Raw genomic sequence first — 20,535 nt, forward strand, 5'->3', positions numbered from 1 at the left:
CAGGAGAAGAAAAGGCTAAAGGCGGCGACACAAGAGATGTCACATGCACGTGCGCGACTAAGCACAGGAGAAGAAAAGGCTAAAGGCGGCGACACAAGAGATGTCACATGCACGTGGGCGACTAAGCACAGAAGAAGAAAAGGCTAAAGGCGGCGACACAAGAGATGTCACATGCACGTGGGCGACTAAGCACAGGAGAAGAAAAGGCTAAAGGCGGCGACACAAGAGATGTCACATGCACGTGGGCGACTAAGCAAGGAGAAGAAAAGGCTAAAGGCGGCGACACAAGAGATGTCACATGCACGTGCGCGACTAAGCACAGGAGAAGAAAAGGCTAAAGGCGGCGACACAAGAGATGTCACATGCACGTGCGCGACTAAGCACAGGAGAAGAAAAGGCTAAAGGCGGCGACACAAGAGATGCCACATGCACGTGGGCGACTAAGCACAAGAGAAGAAAAGGCTAAAGGTGGCGACACAAGAGATGTCACATGCACGTGCGCGACTAAGCGCAGGAGAAGAAAAGGCTAAAGGCGGCGACACAAGAGATGTCACATGCACGTGGGCGACTAAGCACAGGAGAAGAAAAGGCTAAAGGCGGCGACACAAGAGATGTCACATGCACGTGGGCGACTAAGCACAGGAGAAGAAAAGGCTAAAGGCGGCGACACAAGAGATGTCACATGCACGTGCGCGACTAAGCACAGGAGAAGAAAAGGCTAAAGGTGGCGACACAAGAGATGTCACATGCACGTGGGCGACTAAGCACAGAAGAAGAAAAGGCTAAAGGCGGCGACACAAGAGATGTCACATGCACGTGCGCGACTAAGCACAGGAGAAGAAAAGGCTAAAGGCGGCGACACAAGCGATGTCACATGCACGTGCGCGACTAAGCACAGAAGAAGAAAAGGCTAAAGGCGGCGACACAAGAGATGTCACATGCACGTGGGCGACTAAGCACAGAAGAAGAAAAGGCTAAAGGCGGCGACACAAGAGATGTCACATGCACGTGGGCGACTAAGCACAGGAGAAGAAAAGGCTAAAGGCGGCGACACAAGCGATGTCACATGCACGTGGGCGACTAAGCACAGGAGAAGAAAAGGCTAAAGGCGGCGACACAAGAGATGTCACATGCACGTGCGCGACTAAGCACAGAAGAAGAAAAGGCTAAAGGCGGCGACACAAGAGATGTCACATGCACGTGGGCGACTAAGCACAGGAGAAGAAAAGGCTAAAGGTGGCGACACAAGAGATGTCACATGCACGTGCGCGACTAAGCACAGGAGAAGAAAAGGCTAAAGGCGGCGACACAAGAGATGTCACATGCACGTGGGCGACTAAGCACAGGAGAAGAAAAGGCTAAAGGTGGCGACACTAGAGATGTCACATGCACGTGCGCGACTAAGCACAGGAGAAGAAAAGGTTAAAGGCGGCGACACAAGCGATGTCACATGCACGTGGGCGACTAAGCACAGGAGAAGAAAAGGCTAAAGGCGGCGACACAAGAGATGTCACATGCACGTGGGCGACTAAGCACAGGAGAAGAAAAGGCTAAAGGCGGCGACACAAGAGATGTCAGATGCACGTGCGCGACTAAGCACAGGAGAAGAAAAGGCTAAAGGCGGCGACACAAGAGATGTCACATGCACGTGGGCGACTAAGCACAGGAGAAGAAAAGGCTAAAGGCGGCGACACAAGAGATGTCACATGCACGTACGCGACTAAGCACAGGAGAAGAAAAGGCTAAAGGTGGCGACACAAGAGATGTCACATGCACGTGCGCGACTAAGCACAGGAGAAGAAAAGGTTAAAGGCGGCGACACAAGAGATGTCACATGCACGTGGGCGACTAAGCACAGGAGAAGAAAAGGCTAAAGGCGGCGACACAAGAGATGTCACATGCACGTGGGCGACTAAGCACAGGAGAAGAAAAGGCTAAAGGCGGCGACACAAGAGATGTCACATGCACGTGGGCGACTAAGCACAGAAGAAGAAAAGGCTAAAGGCGGCGACACAAGAGATGTCACATGCACGTGCGCGACTAAGCACAGGAGAAGAAAAGGCTAAAGGCGGCGACACAAGCGATGTCACATGCACGTGGGCGACTAAGCACAGAAGAAGAAAAGGCTAAAGGCGGCGACACAAGAGATGTCACATGCACGTGCGCGACTAAGCACAGGAGAAGAAAAGGCTAAAGGCGGCGACACAAGAGATGTCACATGCACGTGGGCGACTAAGCACAGGAGAAGAAAAGGCTAAAGGCGGCGACACAAGAGATGCCACATGCACGTGGGCGACTAAGCACAAGAGAAGAAAAGGCTAAAGGCGGCGACACAAGCGATGTCACATGCACGTGGGCGACTAAGCACAGGAGAAGAAAAGGCTAAAGGCGGCGAAACAAGAGATGTCACATGCACGTGCGCGACTAAGCACAGGAGAAGAAAAGGCTAAAGGCGGCGACACAAGAGATGTCACATGCACGTGCGCGACTAAGCACAGGAGAAGAAAAGGCTAAAGGCGGCGACACAAGAGATGCCACATGCACGTGGGCGACTAAGCACAAGAGAAGAAAAGGCTAAAGGTGGCGACACAAGAGATGTCACATGCACGTGCGCGACTAAGCGCAGGAGAAGAAAAGGCTAAAGGCGGCGACACAAGAGATGTCACATGCACGTGGGCGACTAAGCACAGGAGAAGAAAAGGCTAAAGGCGGCGACACAAGAGATGTCACATGCACGTGGGCGACTAAGCACAGGAGAAGAAAAGGCTAAAGGCGGCGACACAAGAGATGTCACATGCACGTGGGCGACTAAGCACAGGAGAAGAAAAGGCTAAAGGTGGCGACACAAGAGATGTCACATGCACGTGGGCGACTAAGCACAGAAGAAGAAAAGGCTAAAGGCGGCGACACAAGAGATGTCACATGCACGTGCGCGACTAAGCACAGGAGAAGAAAAGGCTAAAGGCGGCGACACAAGCGATGTCACATGCACGTGCGCGACTAAGCACAGAAGAAGAAAAGGCTAAAGGCGGCGACACAAGAGATGTCACATGCACGTGGGCGACTAAGCACAGAAGAAGAAAAGGCTAAAGGCGGCGACACAAGCGATGTCACATGCACGTGGGCGACTAAGCACAGGAGAAGAAAAGGCTAAAGGCGGCGACACAAGAGATGTCACATGCACGTGGGCGACTAAGCACAGAAGAAGAAAAGGCTAAAGGCGGCGACACAAGCGATGTCACATGCACGTGGGCGACTAAGCACAGAAGAAGAAAAGGCTAAAGGTGGCGACACAAGCGATGTCACATGCACGTGGGCGACTAAGCACAGGAGAAGAAAAGGCTAAAGGCGGCGACACAAGAGATGTCACATGCACGTGCGCGACTAAGCACAGGAGAAGAAAAGGCTAAAGGCGGCGACACAAGAGATATCACATGCACGTGGGCGACTAAGCACAGGAGAAGAAAAGGCTAAAGGCGGCGACACAAGCGATGTCACATGCACGTGGGCGACTAAGCACAGGAGAAGAAAAGGCTAAAGGCGGCGACACAAGAGATGTCACATGCACGTGGGCGACTAAGCACAGGAGAAGAAAAGGCTAAAGGCGGCGACACAAGCGATGTCACATGCACGTGGGCGACTAAGCACAGGAGAAGAAAAGGCTAAAGGCGGCGACACAAGAGATGTCACATGCACGTGGGCGACTAAGCACAGGAGAAGAAAAGGCTAAAGGTGGCGACACAAGAGATGTCACATGCACGTGCGCGACTAAGCACAGGAGAAGAAAAGGCTAAAGGCGGCGACACAAGAGATGTCACATGCACGTGGGCGACTAAGCACAGGAGAAGAAAAGGCTAAAGGCGGCGACACAAGCGATGTCACATGCACGTGGGCGACTAAGCACAGGAGAAGAAAAGGCTAAAGGCGGCGACACAAGAGATGTCACATGCACGTGGGCGACTAAGCACAGGAGAAGAAAAGGCTAAAGGCGGCGACACAAGAGATGTCAGATGCACGTGCGCGACTAAGCACAGGAGAAGAAAAGGCTAAAGGCGGCGACACAAGAGATGTCACATGCACGTGGGCGACTAAGCACAGGAGAAGAAAAGGCTAAAGGCGGCGACACAAGAGATGTCACATGCACGTACGCGACTAAGCACAGGAGAAGAAAAGGCTAAAGGCGGCGACACAAGAGATGTCACATGCACGTGGGCGACTAAGCACAGGAGAAGAAAAGGCTAAAGGCGGCGACACAAGCGATGTCACATGCACGTGGGCGACTAAGCACAGAAGAAGAAAAGGCTAAAGGCGGCGACACAAGAGATATCACATGCACGTGGGCGACTAAGCACAGGAGAAGAAAAGGCTAAAGGCGGCGACACAAGCGATGTCACATGCACGTGGGCGACTAAGCACAGGAGAAGAAAAGGCTAAAGGCGGCGACACAAGAGATGTCACATGCACGTGGGCGACTAAGCACAGGAGAAGAAAAGGCTAAAGGCGGCGACACAAGCGATGTCACATGCACGTGGGCGACTAAGCACAGGAGAAGAAAAGGCTAAAGGCGGCGACACAAGAGATGTCACATGCACGTGGGCGACTAAGCACAGGAGAAGAAAAGGCTAAAGGTGGCGACACAAGAGATGTCACATGCACGTGCGCGACTAAGCACAGGAGAAGAAAAGGCTAAAGGCGGCGACACAAGAGATGTCACATGCACGTGGGCGACTAAGCACAGGAGAAGAAAAGGCTAAAGGCGGCGACACAAGCGATGTCACATGCACGTGGGCGACTAAGCACAGGAGAAGAAAAGGCTAAAGGCGGCGACACAAGAGATGTCACATGCACGTGGGCGACTAAGCACAGGAGAAGAAAAGGCTAAAGGCGGCGACACAAGAGATGTCAGATGCACGTGCGCGACTAAGCACAGGAGAAGAAAAGGCTAAAGGCGGCGACACAAGAGATGTCACATGCACGTGGGCGACTAAGCACAGGAGAAGAAAAGGCTAAAGGCGGCGACACAAGAGATGTCACATGCACGTACGCGACTAAGCACAGGAGAAGAAAAGGCTAAAGGCGGCGACACAAGAGATGTCACATGCACGTGGGCGACTAAGCACAGGAGAAGAAAAGGCTAAAGGCGGCGACACAAGCGATGTCACATGCACGTGGGCGACTAAGCACAGAAGAAGAAAAGGCTAAAGGCGGCGACACAAGAGATGTCACATGCACGTGCGCGACTAAGCACAGGAGAAGAAAAGGCTAAAGGCGGCGACACAAGCGATGTCACATGCACGTGGGCGACTAAGCACAGAAGAAGAAAAGGCTAAAGGCGGCGACACAAGAGATGTCACATGCACGTGGGCGACTAAGCACAGGAGAAGAAAAGGCTAAAGGCGGCGACACAAGAGATGTCACATGCACGTGGGCGACTAAGCACAAGAGAAGAAAAGGCTAAAGGCGGCGACACAAGCGATGTCACATGCACGTGGGCGACTAAGCGCAGGAGAAGAAAAGGTTAAAGGCGGAAAGAGTGAAAAAGGGGTCAGATCTTACAAGCTGCAATTTGATTGGGCAAGAACAATATCCGCACTTCGACACAAAGAACGAGAAGAATAGAGACAAAAGAACTCCTTTGTAGAACAAAGATAATAGACGACAAAGCAGCTGCGTACTTACTCTGAAAAAGACCCCGATATTTTTCAATCTAAATCTCAGTGAGCTGTGCGTGGCGTAACCGACTAAGACAGGCCTGGGATCCTGGTTACTGCCTCCCTATTAATGTGCGGGTTCCTTTGTATTGTACAGTTCGCTAGATAGCGGTGCTGGGGCCGAAATCTCCCGCCCAGCCGCAAAGCAGTAGCTGCCATACGGTGATTCAGCGTATGTCTGGAAGTATTGTCTATTTTTTTCTTGTTTTATTTGATCTCAAGAGGTTCGATCCTCGGGCAATTGGCTCTACCTTTTTTTCTATAACTTATCAGTACTTTTTTATGGCTTTATCCTTTTTTTTTCATTCATTTCTGTTCTCGGTTATGTTCCATGCGCTAGACGCGGGTGGTTGGCTTATCCTTCTGAACCATCCTTGGTTTTAAAACAATTAAAACAGTCCTTAGTTTCACCTTGCGTCATTTTTATACCAGGCCTCTGGTATCATTGAATCTGCCACTGGCGCCCTCCTCTTCAGTTGACAATGTACATCGGGTGGTAATCTATAACTTACGCCTGGAAATCTGTAGGGATAAACTGACATACACGTGGTAATTTGTAGGGATAAACTGACAAACACGTGATACTCTGTAGAGAAACTGACATACACGTGGTAATCTGTAGGGATAAACTGACATACACGTGATACTCTGTAGAGAAACTGACATACACGTGGTAATCTGTAGGGATAAACTGACATACACGTGGTAATCTGTAGGGATAAACTGACATACACGTGGTAATCTGTAGGGATAAACTGACATACACGTGGTAATCTGTAGGGATAAACTGACATACTCGTGGTAATCTGTAGGGATAAACTGACATACACGTGGTAATCTGTAGGGATAAACTGACATACACGTGGTAATCTGTAGGGATAAACTAACATAGACGTGGTAATCTGTGGGGATAAACTGACATACACGTGGTAATCTGTGGCGATAAACTGACATACACGTGGTAATCTGTAGGGATAATCTGACATACACGTGGTACTCTGTAGGGATAAACTGGCATACACGTGGTAATCTGTGAAAATCATTTTTTTATTCATCCCTGCTGAATCCCCGCCATGTTGTATAACAACTTAAAACCTGTTAGCCAAGTGAGACGTGGCTAGCCGTCTGGCCATTATTTCAGAAGGCGTAGGGGTGCGATTTCCTCTCAAGCCATTATATTTTCACCTGTTTTTTATGGTTTTTTTTTTACTGTTCGCACGAAAAAAATAAATGAAAAAAACACGCGAGGGAGAAAGTTCCTATCACGCGGTCGCGCGCGCAGTTCGTGATCGCGCCATCTGACAACCCTCTGTGACCTCATAAAAGAGCGAAACGAAGAGAACGCGATTACAAAGAAACAGAAGCAACACACTCTGTGACAGCAACGATGAGACTAATTTCAATGGATCAAAAAGAAAACATTCCCAATCAAAACATTACAACTCAAGAAACGGCTTCCAACCTTAATGCCGACAACAATTTCCAGTTGGTCCATCTACTGACAACGAACCCAGCTGCAGCATTGCCCGCAGTTTTCTCACCCAGCGGTAGATACGAGCAGAGAAGGCTCAAAGTAATGTCGTCCGTGCCAAAGACCCTAGACGCGCATGTGCAAATGCCGGCACCGCATTTCCTACCAATGCCTTTTTCGACGGCGCATAACATGTTCCAGACCCCTCACGGGCCCGTCATCGTCAGCATACCCATGCCGAGAGAAAAATCGTTTGCGTATCTGTACGCCTCTAAAGAAGAGATGGAAGCTAAAGGCTCTTGTCTGGGCGCTGACGGATTGTTCATTCCAAGCGCCATTCGACCATTTGAATGTTTTGAGGCCATGATAGCAAGCGCAACATCGATGGAATGTTGACAGTGGTTATAACACAAAAAGGATTTATAGTCAATATCTATTAGACGACAATGATGGATTGTAGGACAAAATTCTTTTGTGACATTTAGGAACGATAAAAAAACTTAAGTATTTTGCTATAACCAATCTAGATGTAACGTAGTGCCAAACTCCATGTCCACAAATATTCTAAACGCCTTGAAATATCAATCTCTTCTAGATGTGATTTAGTAAATAAATGAAAGCTTTAATGCTGATATAATAGTTAACATTCCCTCCTTCAGTAATCTCACTGGCTTAAAAACGACCAATGAGCACAGGACTAACGTCACGTGCCAAAATTCGGACTAATGATGGGTTGATGTCAGAATATCAAATTTGAGCTTAGACAACGTTAGCAAGCGGCCAAAGGGCAAAATAGCTCTCTAAAATTCTAAAAATGAATGAGACGATCCAACAAAAGTTGTAAACATGATTATTCGTACCCAGTTACCTATAATTAGGTTTATATCAGAACATTGTCATTGTGAAAGCAAAAAAATCCGCTTTTCTATTATGTCTAGCGAATCATCTAAATTCCTTGAGTTCCCCTTTTCTTTTTCTTGCTTTGTTCAGAGTTCGATTGTTCAGGGATTTCATCCGCAGGGTTTTTGGAATATTTCTCAACCCCTATTCTTCCCTTCTTCCCAGCAGACTTTCTACTGAAAATTAAATCAATCTCATCCATGTTACTTGGCTTTCGCTTCTCTACTCGTTTCTTCTCTTTGTTTTCTTTCTTTTCCTGGTGAAAACAAAAGCAAAGAAAAATTTAAAGTGACAGACCGGGACGCAGTTACAGCGTAGCGAATCCCAGCGAAGCCCCTTTTACATTGCGAGAAAACGTTACAAAGCAGAAGGAAACATCCTAAAAGGAGATTGACGTTGCGCGTGTTAATGCCGCATTGTCATCAGTTTACTTACGGAGGTCCGATGGAAGCCTCAACCGTTAAAAGACAAAAGAATCTGTGAGAATCCGAGATATTTAATAGGCCATCCGCTCTAAAAAAACTTTCAATAGACACACTGCTTTTAATATTGTTCGCGTTTTCCGTTAAAAATCATCGGAAACTGTTACGTAATATACCGGAAGTAAACCGATGACAATGCGGCTGTAATGTACGCAAAGCATTACAGCCCTTTGAAAAACAAGACGAAATCGTGAATCACAAGCATTACAGCCCTTTGAAAAACAAGACGAAATCGTGAATCACAAGCATTACAGCCCTTTGAAAAACAAGACGAAATCGTGAATCACAAGCTCTGACAGTACAGGGGGTTCGAAATAACCTCCCTACACGAACACAGGTAGCCCAAGCTCTTTATTAATCTCTATTGATATTACGGCATATATTGTACAAAAACGTTCAAAAAATAACTTCGCCGAAAAGAAAAATGATGTTTAATTTTTGTATATTTGTCGTTTCACAGCGTAGCTGCTCTTTAGAAGAATCTCCATTTACCATTATATAAATAGATACAAATAGAGAGCTTGGGCTTGCTGTGATTGGGGAGGAGGTCCGCTCTAATGTAAATAACTGAATAACATGGAAAGGTCTTCCCCCCGGGGTTGATGTCTTGGAAGCTCAACTCGGTTCTGCAATACCTGAGCAGTCAGAATATCAAATTTGAGCTGAGACAACGTTATCAAGCGGTCAAAGGACAAAATTACTCTCTTTCTTTTCAAAATTAATGTTAGTATTAGTTTTACTACAATTTTTCTAGATTACCTTATTGTTTTGCCTTTCTTCGTCTTTGGCGTTGAACCCTAATATGGCCATTTCCACCGAATACTTGGCTGAGCCATTATCTGTCTTGCTGGCAGGAGACTTTCGTTTGTGCACGGCCTTGGTGTCATCAAGAATCTCATTAAGCATCTTCCGTTTGCGTACACCAAGATCTAAATCCTCACCCATTCCAGATTTCTTTACTTTGGAAGCGTCAACACCACAAGTTTTTAGTACCTAGAATTGAGAGAATTGATGGAGATCATCATTTTTCTATCTAGTACCGTCGTCACCAACGAAATCAAAGTCAATATCGACACAACTCACAAGACCAAGGTTATACAGAGAACCACTATTTCTATCACCACCATAACCACCAACACCATTATCGCCATCATTAAAATAGCCACCAACAAAACTATCACCACAAGAAGAACCGGAACTATAATAGAATCATCATGACCGTCATAAACAACCCCATCATCATGACCATCATCATCATGACCATCATAAACAACATCATCACCATGACCATCATAAACAACATTGTCGTCATGACCATCATAAACAACACCATCACCATGACTATCATAAACAACATTATCATCATGACCATCATAAACAACATCATCACCATGACTATCATTAACAACATCATCATCATTACAATCATAAACAACATCATCACCATGACTATCATAAACATCATCATAATGACCATCATAAACAACATCATCACCATGACCATCATAAACAACATCATCATCATGACCATCATAAACAACATCATCACCATAACCATCATAAACAACATCATCACCATGACCATCATAAACAATATCATCACCATAACCATCATAAACAACACCATCATCATGACCATCATCATCATGACCATCATAAACAACATCATCACCATAACCATCATAAACAACATCATCAACATGACAATCATAAACAATATCATCATAACCATCATAAACAACATCATCAACATGGCCATCATAAACAATATCATCATAACCATCATAAACAACATCGTCACCATGACTATCATAAACAACATCATAATAATGACCATCATAATCAGCATCATCATCATGACCATCATAAACAACAACATCGTCATGACCATCATTAACAACATCGTCACCATGACCATCATAAACAACATCATCACCATGACCATCAAAACAACATCATCGTCATGACCATCATTAACAACATCGTCACCATGACCATCATAAACAACATCATCACCATGACCATCATAAACAACATTATCACCTTGACCATCATAAACAACATCATCACCATGACCATCATAAACAACATCATCATCATGACCATCATTAACAACATCATCACCATGACAATCATAAACTACATCATCACCATGACCATCATAAACAACATCATCAACATAACCATCATAAACAACATCATCAACATGACCATCATAAACAATATCATCATAACCATCATAAACAACATCATCACCATGAAAATCATAAACAACATCATCATCATGACCATCATTAACAACATCATCATCACGACAATCATAAACAACATCATCATCATGACCATCATAAACAACATCATCATCACGACAATCATAAACAACATCATCATCATGACAATCATAAACAAAATCATGACCATCATTAACAACATCATCACCTTGACTATCATAAACAACACCATCATCATGACCATCGTCACCTTGACTATCATAAACAGCATCATCGTCATGACCATCATAAACAGCATCATCGTCATGACCATCATAAACAGCATCATCGTCATGACCATCATAAACAACATCATCGTCATGACCATCATAAACAACATCATCGTCATGACCATCATAAACAACATCATCGTCATGACCATCATAAACAACATCATCAACATGACCATCATAAACAACAACATCATCATGACCATCATAAACAGCATCATCGTCATGACCATCATAAACAACATCATCGTCATGACCATCATAAACAACATCATCGTCATGACCATCATAAACAACATCATCGTCATGACCATCATAAACAACATCATCGTCATGACCATCATAAACAACATCATCAACATGACCATCATTAACAACATCGTCACCATGGCCATCATAAACAACATCATCATCATGACCATCATAAACAACATCATAACCATGACCATCATAAACAACATCATCGTCATGACCATCATAAACAACATCATCGTCATGACCATCATAAACAACATCATCGTCATGACCATCATAAACAACATCATCGTCATGACCATCATAAACAACATCATCGTCATGACCATCATAAACAACATCATCAACATGACCATCATTAACAACATCGTCACCATGACCATCATAAACAACATCATCATCATGACCGTCATAAACAACACCATCATTATGACCATCATAAACAACATCATCACCATGACCATCATAAACAGCATCATCATCATGACCACCATAAACAACATCATCGTCATTACCATCATTAACAACATCGTCACCATGACCATCATAAACAACATCATCATCATGACCATCATAAACAACATCATCATCATGACCATCATAAACAACATCGTCACCATGACCATCATCATGACCATCATCATCATGACCATCACAAACAACATCATCACCATAACCATCATAAACAACATCATCAACATGACCATCATAAACAATATCATCATAACCATCATAAACAACATCATCACCATGACCATCATAAACAACATCATCACCATGAAAATCATAAACAACATCATCATCATGACCATCATAAACAACATCATCATCATGACCATCATAAACAACATCATCACCATGACCATCATAAACAACATTATCGTCATAACCATCATAAACATCATCATCATCATGACCATCATAAACAACATCGTCACCATGACCATCATAAAGAACATCATCACCATGACCATCATAAACAACATCATCATCATGACCATCATTAACAACATCATCACCATGACCATCATAAACAACATCCCCATGACCATCATAAACAACATCATCATGACCATCATAAACAGCATCATCATCATGACCACCATAAACAACATCATCGTCATGACCATCATAAACAACATCATCGTCATGACCATCATAAACAACATCATCGTCATGACCATCATAAACAACATCATCGTCATGACCATCATAAACAACATCATCAACATGACCATCATAAACAACATCATCATCATGACCATCATAAACAACATCATCACCATGACCATCATAAACAACATTATCGTCATAACCATCATAAACATCATCATCATCATGACCATCATAAACAACATCGTCACCATGACCATCATAAAGAACATCATCGTCATGACCATCATAAACAACATCATCGTCATGACCATCATAAACAACATCATCGTCATGACCATCATAAACAACATCATCAACATGACCATCATTAACAACATCGTCACCATGACCATCATAAACAACATCATCATCATGACCATCATAAACAACATCATCACCATGACCATCATAAACAACATTATCGTCATAACCATCATAAACATCATCATCATCATGACCATCATAAACAACATCGTCACCATGACCATCATAAACAACATCATCATCATGACCATCATAAACAACACCATCATTATGACCATCATAAACAACATCATCACCATGACCATCATAAACAGCATCATCATCATGACCACCATAAACAACATCATCGTCATTACCATCATTAACAACATCGTCACCATGACCATCATAAACAACATCATCATCATGACCATCATTAACAACATCATCATCATGACCATCATAAACAACATCATCATCATGACCATCATAAACAACATTGTCACCATGACCATCATAAACAACATCATCATCATGACCATCATAAACAACACCATCATTATGACCATCATAAACAACATCATCACCATGACCATCATAAACAGCATCATCATCATGACCACCATAAACAACATCATCGTCATTACCATCATTAACAACATCGTCACCATGACCATCATAAACAACATCATCATCATGACCATCATAAACAACATCATCATCATGACCATCATAAACAACATCGTCACCATGACCATCATCATGACCATCATCATCATGACCATCATAAACAACATCATCACCATAACCATCATAAACAACATCATCAACATGACCATCATAAACAATATCATCATAACCATCATAAACAACATCATCACCATGACCATCATAAACAACATCATCACCATGAAAATCATAAACAACATCATCATGACCATCATAAACAACATCATCACCATGACCATCATAAACAACATCATCACCATGAAAATCATAAACAACATCATCATCATGACCATCATAAACAAAATCATGACCATCATTAACAACATCGTCACCTTGACTATCATAAACAGCATCATCATCATGACCATCATAAACAGCATCATCGTCATGACCATCATTAACAACATCGTCACCATGACCATCATAAACAACATCATCATCATGACCATCATAAACAACATTATCGTCATGACCATCATAAACAACATCATCATCATGACCATCATAAACAACATCATCACCATGACCACCATAAACATCATCATCACCATGACCATCATTAACAACATCATCATCATGACAATCATAAACAACATCATCATCATGACCATCATAAACAACATCATCACCATGACCATCATAAACAACATTATCGTCATAACCATCATAAACATCATCATCATCATGACCATCATAAACAACATCATCATCATGACCATCATAAACTACATCATCACCATGACCATCATAAACAACATCATCATCATGACCATCATAAACAACATCATCATCATGACCATCATAAACAACATCATCACCATGACCACCATAAACAACATCATCATCATGACAATCATAAACAACATCATCATCATGACAATCATAAACAACATCATCATCATGACCATCATAAACAACACTATCATTATGACCATCATAAACAACATCATCATGACCATCATAAACAACATCATCATCATGACCATCATAAACAACATCATCATCATGACCATCATAAACTACATCATCACCATGACCATCATAAACAACATCATCATCATGACCATCATAAACATCATCCCCATCACCATCATAAACAACATCATCACCATGACCATCATTAACAACATCATCATCATGACAATCATAAACAACATCATCATCATGACCATCATAAACAACATCATCATCATGACAATCATAAACAACATCATCATGACCATCATAAACAACAACATCGTCATGACCATCATTAACAACATCATCATCATGACCATCATAAACATCATCCCCATCACCATCATAAACAACATCATCACCATGACCATCATAAACAACATCATCATGACCATCATTAACAACAACATCTTCATGACCATCATAAACAACAACATCATCATGACCATCATAAACTACATCATCATCATGAACATCATAAACAACATCATCATCATGACCATCATAAACTACATCATCATCATGACCATCATAAACAACATCATCATCATGACCATCATAAACAACACCATCATTATGACCATCATAAACAACATCATCGTCATAACCATCATAAACAACATGATCACCATGACCATCATAAACAACATCATCACCATGACCATCATTAACAACATCATCATCATGACAATCATAAACAACATCATCATGACCATCATAAACAACAACATCGTCATGACCATCATTAACAACATCATCATCATGACCATCATAAACTACATCATCATCATGACCATCATAAACAACATTATCATCATGACCATCATAAACAACACCATCATTATGACCATCATAAACAACATCATCGTCATAACCATCATAAACAACATGATCACCATGACCATCATAAACAACATCATCATCATGACCATCATAAACAACATTGTCGTCGTCGTCGGTGTCGTCATCATCATCACTGCTTCCACTTACTTAATCACCCCCAGTCGTCTGCCATAGCCTTCTTTTTTGAAGTCATCCTTAACTTAAACACCCTTTTTATCGGTATGCAATAATCCCTATTATGTATGTATAGTACCTTCCTGCCGTAGAAGTCTTTCATAAGTGAGTGTTCTGCGTCCACTAGTTCTTGAGTGATGTAAGCTCTGTGTCGCATGTCAGCTTCACGCCAACAGGTCTCCACCACATGGCTTGCTTGCTTGTCTCCAGCAAACTTAGCAAAGACGCCCTGGAATTCACAGAACATAAAATAAAAGGCCTCACTGTAAGTCCATTATTTCAGGGATGTAGCCTTCAGCCAGGAGAATTCGGTAGAATGTTCAGTGATTTGTAGTATGTCAATATTGCCTGAATTCTCACCAGCTTAACATGAGCAAACAAACGAGATTTCTAGAGTGATTCAACACACTACTGCTCATAATTCTGTGAAAAACTCACAGATACAGTAAGTGTCACGCACGGAGTGATGGTGTGAGTGTCATGCACAGAGTGATGGTGTGAGTGTCACGCACGGAGTGATGGTGTGAGTGTCACGCACGGAGTGATGGTGTGAGTGTCACGCACGGGGTGATGGTGTGGCACTAAGGGCAGCTGCTAGATAAACAGACTTATGACACTAAGGGATTACCAGAAAATAATTAATTTTTTATCAAACGTTCTTCCTCCTATGTATTCTTCCATTTTGGTGATCAAGGAATAAAACACACCCAATAGAATACCCTAGTAACATGGATTGCTACATTTGTTCAAGGTCATCAGAGACATTCCAAAATCTTGAAGGCCTCTGACATGATACTGGTATGCCCATAAAATTTGTCTGAAACTGAGCCTTTCCCTGTATTCAAGCATTCTTAGTCAATCTGTCCTGCAGGCATATAAGAAACCTTAAGATCTACGACGGCCAAGAGTCAAGGACTGGGCACAAGCAAGATTTCAGCGTGTGCTAACTGTGCTTTCATGCTGAAACATGTGGGCTGTTATCATCCCTCCACCATCACGAATCTTAAGTCTCCTAGTAGTAACTCTAAACTGGACTATCTTTGACAGTGGGTAGGTAAATTCGGCAAAATTCCTCACCCTTAGTTTATTGATCATCTTATGTTTCCTTTTCTCCCCGATAGTCTTGCTCTTCATGTACGCCTCAATGACATGGGACCCCATGGCATTGCAAGATACAAGGACCAGCTCATCTTGGCTCAGATGTAAGAGACTGTCAGCAAACACAGCAACATGCTCAAAATCTAGCAATGCCTTCATCAACACTGCTCCATGGAAGTTCACACGCTCCAGACAGGGCTTCTGCTTTACCTGTTGATGATTATGATGAATATCACTGGAGGCAAATTAATAAACACATAGAATTTGCAGTCTAGCATTTTTCACAGGTGGAGACGGATGGTTAGAGTTGACATTTCTGTGTGACACATGCTACAGTACAATGGCTATTAATTTGTGATGAAAGAAAATGAACTAGCCAACCAGCATAGAAAATAAAAGTTTTTGATGAAACTGCAAGTTATGGAGTTCATGTAAATAAAAACGCTGATTCTGATGATTTATTTATTATGTATTTTATTAATTTTTTTCATTTATCTCGTGTCATTACAAAACAAAATCAAATTTACAGTAAATGCTTAAAATTGCATTAGTAATACAGATTGATGGCTTCTTACTGTCTACTTCAGACTGTCTACTTACAGTCTGGCTTACAGTTACTGCGATGAATTTTGTTAAAAAAACACTCACCTCTTTAGTATCTTTCTGCTCATCATGTTTCTCATCTTTTTTCTCATTGTCTTCCACACTTTCCTCAACATCGTAGAAAACATCATGTGTTGTGACGGTGAGAATTAGGGTGGCACAGTCTTGTTTCTCTTCGGCACCGGTGCAGTGGAAGGCCGTGAAAATGGCATCACACATTCTGTCCTGATGTATACCAAGCCGCACACAAGACTCAGCCATCCTAGCTATGACCCCATCATGCCCTGCAGCTAGGAGGTCTTCTATTTCTGGTAACAGTTCCTCAAGAATCTCCTCTCCCTAGAAGTATTGTGTATTTGTCATCACAGATAAGATATGGCTATACACAGATAATAGATAAGATATAGCCATATACAGATAACAGATACGATATAGCTATAAACAGATAATAGATAAGATATCAGGGGCGTAAACAGGGGGGTGGCCTAAGGGGCCCGGACCCCCCTTCTAGCAGCCAAAAATACAGTAAATGTATAAGACATTATCTAAAATACATGAGAGAATGCCTTGAAAGTGCTTTTTTGTGCCCCCTCCTGTTAAATACCCTGGCTATGCCGCTGGATATGGCTATGAACAGGTTATAGATAAAGATATAGCTATACACAGATAATAGATATGTGTATCCTAGTGATTTGCATATAGCAGGCATGTGGCCAGGATTTGCTAAGGGTGTCATGGTAAAGATATTTTGTGACTGCAATTTCAATTCATTTTTTTTTGCCAAGGGGTCCTTGCCTGTGAACTATAACTTTATACTGTTCCTAGTTTTTAATGACAACTGCATAATCGTGCACATTCATTTAAAACCTTGTTCTAAGATTTCAAATAACTATAAGATATTTGGCAAATTTTTCAAGGACCATTTGACACTCCTTTCAGTCGGCACCTACTCACCAGATCAGGGTCTGTAGTGCTTGCCAACAGGTGCTGCACCAGGAAGTTGCATGTAGGGTGTTGAGCGAGTGTTACAAGGTGTGACTTGAAAAATGTCTTGTACAGCTTTTTGTACAGCTTTGGAGGGGCAGTATGTAGAAGCTTTTCCATCAGATGACTTGAGACCTCATGGGATAGTATTGGTGGAACTTTATAGCTGTAGGCGGAAGATGCTATTAAGGTGTAACAGATACCTCCCCTTAAAGGGAGATACAGTAGGGGGAAGTGGCTATAGAAAGAAAGGGGGAGGTTTAAATCTTCGACCAAACATTTTATTACCACCAACCATCCCCCACCACCACTCACTTTTATGAGTGGAAAAGAAATATATATATACATAAAAAAATACTTGCCAAAGTTTACAAACCCAAAAACATATCTTGGTTCCCTTCTACTGCTAATATGCTAGCGCTACCATTCCTCCCTTCCACAATAGATCTCCTGAAGGGGCAACGATTTCCCAATTTGTTGATGAGGTTCATCATCCTCCTACACCCACATTATGTACAATCTCTAAAGTGGGGCACTATGTACAATCTCTAAAATGGGGCACTATGTACAATCTCTAAAATGGGGCGCTATGTACCATCTCTAAAGTGGGGCACTATGTACAATCTCTAAAGTGGGGCACTATGTACAATCTCTAAAGTGGGGCACTACGTACAATCTCTAAAGTGGGGCACTATGTACAATCTCTAAAGTGGGGCACTATGTACAATCTCTAAAGTGGGGCACTATGTACAATCTCTAAAGTGGGGCACTATGTACAATCTCTAAAGTGGGGCACTTTGTACAATCTCTAAAGTGGGGCACTTTGTACAATCTCTAAAGTGGGGCACTATGTACAATCTCTAAAGTGGGGCACTATGTACAATCTCTAAAGTGGGGCACTATGTACAATCTCTAAAGTGGGGCACTATATACAATCTCTAAAGTGGGGCACTTCACAAACAACATCTTACCACCCACTTTTTGCAGCTCACTGTAAAAAAAAAACCCTGGCAGTGTTTTTTCTCACCTTGAAACGCTTGCATTGTCATTATCTTCGTCACCGCTTTCACTTTTTTCTTCCTTTTTCTCCTTCTTTTTCTTCTTATCAAACACACAAGACTGCTTCATTATCTTTTTTGCAAGCTTTGAACAGAGTTTCTCATCTTTCTGGTGAAGCACTAATAGCAAGGTCTGTATGACAGGACAGCAAACAGGGTGAAACACTTGAGCTTCCATGTCCATATTCAAGACCACTGAAGCCATGGTTTTTAATACCGGGATAAAAGTGTCTGGCACTGCCATGGTCTGTGATGGTGTAATCGTTTGAGAAGCTCCAAAAGCTTGCCCAACTAGTAAAATTAGAAAAACTTTGATTATCAATCTCATTTTACACCTTATACATGCATCCCAATCATTGGTCTACAGGGTTCCCTCTTAAGAAACACAAGTCACCCCGCCTCCTGTTGTTACCATACAAGGAAAGCACATGGAGCTAGCAGAAAAGGCACAGAAAAAAGATAGCTTGCCAAAAGAGCATATGCCAGTCATTATTTTTTCATTCAAATGTATCAAAGTACCAATTGTGAGAAAGCAGCAAGTATGACATACAGTACTTTATAAAGCAAAATATTTCTGCCTTTAACTAAAAAAACATGATGGGTTTAAGTTGTATCTGAGAAAGCCAAAGCTTTTCTTTACCTGTTTTAACTTTCCCAAACTTCTGGCTAGCCTCCAGACCATAACGGTCCGCTCTGATCCCCTTAGACATTCTGCTGCGTTGCACAGATGCAGCAACCTTCACACCTCCCAACACCTCAAAAACAGCGCGTACCACATGGCTGCCATAAGTACTACTCATTAGTTCCTCCAAGTCTTTACTGATCACACTACAATATGATAAAAACAGCTCTTCCATAGTACTAACATTTTCGTCTCCTTTGTTGACCTCCCTGACTTTAGTTCGCTCAGTTCTAATCATATTTGGTACACTGTTGACTAAGTGTTGGATCACATGGCTACCAAATTTATCATTTGTGACAGTTTTGTAGTTTGGGGTAAGGCTTTGCCATATCGTCTTTATTTGTGTATCTGTAAAAAAGCGCAAAAGTCTCTCCATAACTCTACTCATTCCCTGATCACAGCAGAGCTCGAGTTCGTTGCCCTCAACTTGAGTAAAAACATTTTCGACAAATAAAGTTTTTGATTCCTCGTCGTCAAAATCGTCTTCCTCGATGACACTTTCGACCCTTTTGAAGTAGCCTAACGTATCCTCATCCAGACTACTCTTGTACTTTTTCTTCGACTTCTTCTCCTCCATACTATAACACTTTTTTTTTGCGATATTCTGTAAAACGTTAGAAATTTATGTTAGAATTTCCGCCATTTTGACCATGTGGGTAAACCATGCGACCAGGCCTCAAGAACTGCCGA

At 42.4% G+C, this 20,535-nt stretch overlaps 1 protein-coding gene across 1 annotated transcript; it reads right to left on the reverse strand.

Moving 5' to 3' along the window:
- Nucleotides 1-7,584: 7,584 nt before the first annotated feature.
- Nucleotides 7,585-20,529, reverse strand: LOC5504217 (nucleolar protein 9). Its single transcript, XM_048721211.1, has 8 exons — nucleotides 19,804-20,529; nucleotides 19,133-19,454; nucleotides 18,076-18,271; nucleotides 17,167-17,460; nucleotides 16,498-16,728; nucleotides 15,500-15,649; nucleotides 9,324-9,557; nucleotides 7,585-8,338 (listed from the first exon to the last, which is right to left on the reverse strand). The coding sequence occupies exons 1-8, from the start codon at nucleotides 20,420-20,422 to the stop codon at nucleotides 8,129-8,131; spliced, it is 2,256 nt and encodes a 751-aa protein (XP_048577168.1). The 5' UTR covers nucleotides 20,423-20,529; the 3' UTR covers nucleotides 7,585-8,128.
- Nucleotides 20,530-20,535: the final 6 nt, after the last annotated feature.

This window comes from Nematostella vectensis, chromosome 13 (genome assembly GCF_932526225.1).
Source record: "Nematostella vectensis chromosome 13, jaNemVect1.1, whole genome shotgun sequence".
Classification (NCBI taxonomy): domain Eukaryota; kingdom Metazoa; phylum Cnidaria; class Anthozoa; order Actiniaria; family Edwardsiidae; genus Nematostella; species Nematostella vectensis.

What these genes read in the sequence shown, in the direction of transcription:
- LOC5504217 (XM_048721211.1), bottom strand. Translation starts at nt 20,422, where the DNA reads ATGGAGGAGAAGAAGTCGAAGAAAAAGTACAAGAGTAGTCTGGATGAG. An exon ending in AGCAGAAAGATACTAAAGAG is followed by an intron (nt 16,729 to 17,166) that starts GTGAGTGTTTTT and finishes AATCATCAACAG; the next exon opens with GTAAAGCAGAAGCCCTGTCT. An exon ending in AAGACTTCTACGGCAGGAAG is followed by an intron (nt 9,558 to 15,499) that starts GTACTATACATA and finishes TCTCAATTCTAG; the next exon opens with GTACTAAAAACTTGTGGTGT.